Source organism: Phragmites australis, chromosome 3 (assembly GCF_958298935.1).
Source record: "Phragmites australis chromosome 3, lpPhrAust1.1, whole genome shotgun sequence".
NCBI classification, from domain to species: Eukaryota; Viridiplantae; Streptophyta; class Magnoliopsida; order Poales; family Poaceae; genus Phragmites; species Phragmites australis.
In genome coordinates this window covers 30,746,743-30,751,724 of record NC_084923.1, presented here as the reverse complement: position 1 = coordinate 30,751,724, position 4,982 = coordinate 30,746,743, and the positions used below count along the sequence as shown (strand labels likewise).

The window sequence follows — 4,982 nt, the reverse complement described above, 5'->3', positions numbered from 1 at the left end:
TATTGTTATTGAAACTATGTGAAATCTGGATGGAATAAAATATATTCTATTTATTTTTTTGAAATAAATACATACCACAGGCGGTTCTCCTACGGAACCGCCTGTGCAAATCTTTATATCACAGGCGGCAGCTAATGTGGACCCCGCCTGTAGAAGAAATCCATTTCCACAGGCGGTTGTCTTAACGAACCGCCTGTGGAAATCCATTTCCACAGGCGGTCACTTTTGCGCCTGTGGAAATCGTAGGCCTTCTGTCAGAGGCGGGTGCGCCAAACGCCTGTGAAAAGGCTTTTCCACCCGCCTATACAGTATCGTTTTGTAGTAGTGGATGCTAAACTTGTAACTGTAGAGAAAATACCATACCGAAGGAATGTTAGGGCTGTTTGTAGTTTCTTGAGTCATGCGGGATTTTATAGAATATTCGCTAAATATTTCCTGATAATTTCTAAATCTTTCGCTAGCTAGTTTGTTGCAAAAAACAATACCACCTAAATTTGGTGATGAAGGATTGAAGCCTTTGAGATTCTTAGGGAAGCTTTAATTTATACTCCTATTTTGCAACCCCTCATTGGAGTCTACGTTGAGTCCATTTTGCACTATTAATATTGTTTTTTTTTGTTATTGTAATGCTTTTCATTTATATCATTGGTGTGGTCTGATCAAAGGAAATCTAGTATATGCAGAAATCACTCATTGTTGGATATTGCTGGGCAGTCTAGGAGGATCATGCAACTTCTGGTTTTTTGGACAAGCTATCTACATCAGGCGTATGCTGAAGTCCAGAAAAAAAGGCAATAGAAGAAGCCTCATAACGATTGGAGTCCATAGGAGCAAAGAGATCTTTTATATGGTCGATGCAACCCTTCTAGTCCTTAAGTGACGGCCAGGTGCAACACAAGACGGAGAAGAGGATACATATTAGATCTAGTTTCATACCTAATTACGGGGTAGAACATTCGGAGACCCTCATGTATCAATTGTTATAGATCCATATATTGAGGAGGAAACAAATAGTTGTATATATTAAATTTAATATATAGGTAATAAGCACTATAAAAAAACCCTTTCATTGTCGGTCCATAAAAGGATTTCACTGTCAGTTTTGGAATCGACAGTGGATAACGAACAATGATAATCCCTGACTATTACTATCGGTTCAAGGACCGGCAAGTCAGGCACCAAATCGATCTTTTTGGGACTAGAAAGTTTTTAAAAATATATTTTTTTTCACCCGATGAACCCCCACACCCGAGCTATCGCAAGTTACAAGTCACGCGATTTTTCACGCGAAATACGTGCACGTGCAGTTCGTGGAACTCGAACTCGGAACCTCTCAGCTCGCACGATACATCCTTACCATCTCACCACAAAAGTACTAGTATACCATTAGCATACACAATTCTTTTGATATCTTCTGTCTGAAACTTCAAACGATTATTTTGATATCTAAATGACATCAAATGAAAATGTTTTCAACTACAAGGTTCTAAATCTCGTCGATGGCTATAGTTTTGATATAAAGTTTATCCTCATCCGATTTCATATGAAAAAATTATGATTTTTTTAAAATAAGCTATCATCCATTATCACTGCCGGTTTTGACCATGAGCCGGCAGTGATAATAGATTTTCACTGCTAGTTCTTTTCGAATGGTCTTTTAGTACCAATCCATGATAGGAACCGGCAATAATATTCCATCACTGTCGGCTCGTAAGAAACCGGCAATAATGGACCGACATATAAGCCTATTTCTGTAGTAGTGAAGACTCAGGGCAACATTTATACAGTAAGCCCATCGCTTTTTTTTACTCTTGGAGAATCTTTGTATCATGTTTTCTTCGATATGGGTTCTATTAAAGGCCATTCGAAAAGAACCGGTTAGTGGCTAGAGCTGACAGTGATAGTCAAGGTTTCACTGCTGGCTCGTGGCTAGAGCCAGCAGTGATAATGGATTTTCACTGCCGGTTCTTTTCGAATGATCTTTTAGTGCCAGTCCATGATACAAACCAACAATGATATTCCATCGCTGTCGGCTCGAAAGAAACCGGTAACAATGGGCCGACATATAAACCTATTTCTGTAGTAGTGAAGACTCAGGGCAACATTCACATAGTAAGCCCATCGCTTATTTTACTCTTGGAGAATTTTTATATCATGTTTTCTTCGATATAGGTTCTATTAATGGTCGTTCGAAAAGAACCGGTTGGTGGCTAGAGCCTGTAGTGATAGTAAAGGTTTTACTGATGGCTTGTGGCTAGAGCCGGCAGTGATAATGATTTTTACTGCCGGTTCTTTTCGAATGATCTTTTTGTGCCAATCCATGATACGAACCGGCAGTAATATTCCATCATTGTCGGCTCGTAAGAAACCGGCAGTGATAGGTCGGCATATAAATCTATTTCTGTAGTAGTGAAGACTCAGAGCAACATTCACACAGTAAGCCCATCGTCTTTTTTTTTTTACCATTGGAGAATCTTTGTATCATGTTTTCTTCGATACAGATTCTATTATAAGTGTAATTTCCATTATTTGTACAAGGAAATACAGGATTGCATCTATCCAACAACGCTAGAAAAAGATTAGCATGGAAGCACAACTAGGTGGTAAAACATTTAGAACACTAGCAATCAAATGCCACTTGAGGGTGAAGCGAACGTCGGACACCGGCTGCCATGAGAGTGGGGTGGGCTCAGCTCCTCATAGCCTGGCGGAACTTGCTGGTCTACATTCCGAAATGTGGATGCAACACATTTTGCTTGGGTAGGAGTTTTGAAGGTTGTGTTTGTCTTGGTGGCTTCTGCAAAAGTGTGGCCTCGGAGGCAGGCGGTAAATTGGAAAGTTGTCTTTAGGTGTGCTGATTCTATACCGCATATTTCAGCACATTTTTGGTTTCCAAAATTGCAATTTTCCCATCTATATTGGCTTCCTACGGCTTTCATCCACGCATAGGCATAGAATACCTCTTTATACATGGAAGGACGCGCATGCACAGCCCCAGACTCCCAGCGTACGGCACACTTATCATTCACTGGGTCGCTGGTCGATCACATCATGTGGCACATGCATGGGCTCCATTGGCAAAATGTCCCATGGGTTGCTTGTCTCTAACGAATGCAACGAGCAGGAGCCAGCTACTTGCATTTGACAGCACGCGCATGCTGCATGCAATCGTCGGGTACTGACGTACGATCCACGCCTGCGCCGAAAAAGTTCACCGCAAAAAGGCTTGGTACCTCAGTGTCAAGTGTCAGTGTATAAGAGGCCAGCAAGGAAGGCGTCTCCCAGCTAGGAATAAGTACTGATAGCCACATGGCGGCGCCGGTGGAGGTCGGCGAGCGGGGGTCCATCGGCTCGCTGGTGCGCCGGGAGGCCGAGTACTTCAGGAAGATGGAAGTCGATCGTCAGCTCCACGGCCACGGCAAGAAGAGCAGCAAGGCTGCAGCCAACGGAGGAAGCACCCAGATCAAGACGACGAAGAAGAAGGGTGCAGGTGGCGGAGGGTTCTTGCCGAGGATGTGCTCGTCGGCGGAGGTGGCGGAGGCTGCCGGCAGCGGCTTGAGAGAGCGACCTGCGAGGGTCCGGTACCGGCATCTCGGGGCAGAGGGGGACTCTCTGCATCAACACTAGGCATGCATGCCGAGGCCAGCCAATCAGATCCAGAGAGAAGCACGTTCATTCTATTCCTTTTTTCTCGATTTGTTCAGTGTTAGGAATTAAGAGTGTTAAAGCATGGCAATTAGGGTTTGTTTGGTTTTGACGCCGCAAGTTGCCACGGTTAAAGTTAGGCGCACCCCGAAGTTCTAAAATGGCTAACTTTGTGGCAAAATGTTGTTGTTTGGTTGGCTGCCAAGCTTAACCTTAGTTATGGTAAATTGAATGTGGCTACCATTTGGATTGCAACCAAAAGATCTGCCACAAGTTTAACAAATATGTGTGATAATTGTTTTGTTTGCAACCAAACTTTGATATAAACACCTTAATCTATAAAGAGGTGAGGTTACCACTTCAAACTCATAACATGCAACCACAAACAATATAGCTTATATTGCAAGTACAAGAGGATAGCTAATCACATTACTAATCACATTATATTACAAGTACTATGCTTAGCGTCGTACAGATACCCACTGTCCCTAAGCTTGCATTTGAAAAGCCAACATAGAAGCTAGTATCAATACTGGAAAACAAGAAAAATGAAAAGCATTGGAGTAGATACTTACTTGAAGGAGCTTGTAACCAGGTTCTCATCCGCAATACTAATATGATTGGTTTCATCCCAATCAAGCCAACCACGCATACCCTCATTTTCAGAGCGTGCCAAGTAAACAAACACTAATTTTTATCATTTGTACGAATGGGCAAAACCTCTAACCTCTTCCACAATGCAGCATATGGGTTATCAATCTTTGTAACTCGGGGTGGAGGAGGTGGCTCGGTAAGAGACTTTGCAATTACCTTCATAGTTGTGTTGATTTCTTCAAGCTCAATAGTTCGTGCATAACTAGATATATCATTGACCCCTGCACTATCATCACTAGTAGAATCCTTACTATCATCCAAGCATGTTTCTTGGTCCATGGCAAGAGAACCATCTGCATGACTACCCTGGAAGAGCTCTTCCATCTCATAAAAGAATTTGATGGGCTTAGAAAGCAAGCATCTCGCCCTATCCTGCATGTGAGTACAAGACACGAGTTAGACTGTGAAGTTTGTAATGTCAACAAAAATTATGGGACATACATTGAGTTGCCCTTTTTCAGATTCAGAAATTGTTACCTTGCACTTAGTGGCATCAAATCCATTTCCACTCTTATTTAAAGTTATCTCAATTATCTTCCATTTCTCCTTGTAGTCTGTGACGATCAACTTGTGCAATAGTTACACACATACCAAACTCTTTGTTTAAGGCATCAACACACTTCCGTATGGCTTTTTCCACACAAAGCCTGAATGCTGGTTTTCCTTATACTCAATATACCAAT

At 42.2% G+C, this 4,982-nt stretch overlaps 1 protein-coding gene across 1 annotated transcript; it reads left to right on the top strand.

Moving 5' to 3' along the window:
- The first annotated feature begins 3,237 nt into the window (after positions 1–3,237).
- LOC133911132 (uncharacterized) lies at positions 3,238–3,928 on the top strand. The gene has a single exon (XM_062353335.1). It carries the CDS (start codon positions 3,310–3,312, stop codon positions 3,625–3,627), a length of 318 nt encoding a protein of 105 aa, XP_062209319.1. The 5' UTR covers positions 3,238–3,309; the 3' UTR covers positions 3,628–3,928.
- Positions 3,929–4,982: the final 1,054 nt, after the last annotated feature.

Coding starts and splice junctions, on each gene's coding strand:
- LOC133911132 (XM_062353335.1), top strand. CDS start 3,310: ATGGCGGCGCCGGTGGAGGTCGGCGAGCGGGGGTCCATCGGCTCGCTG.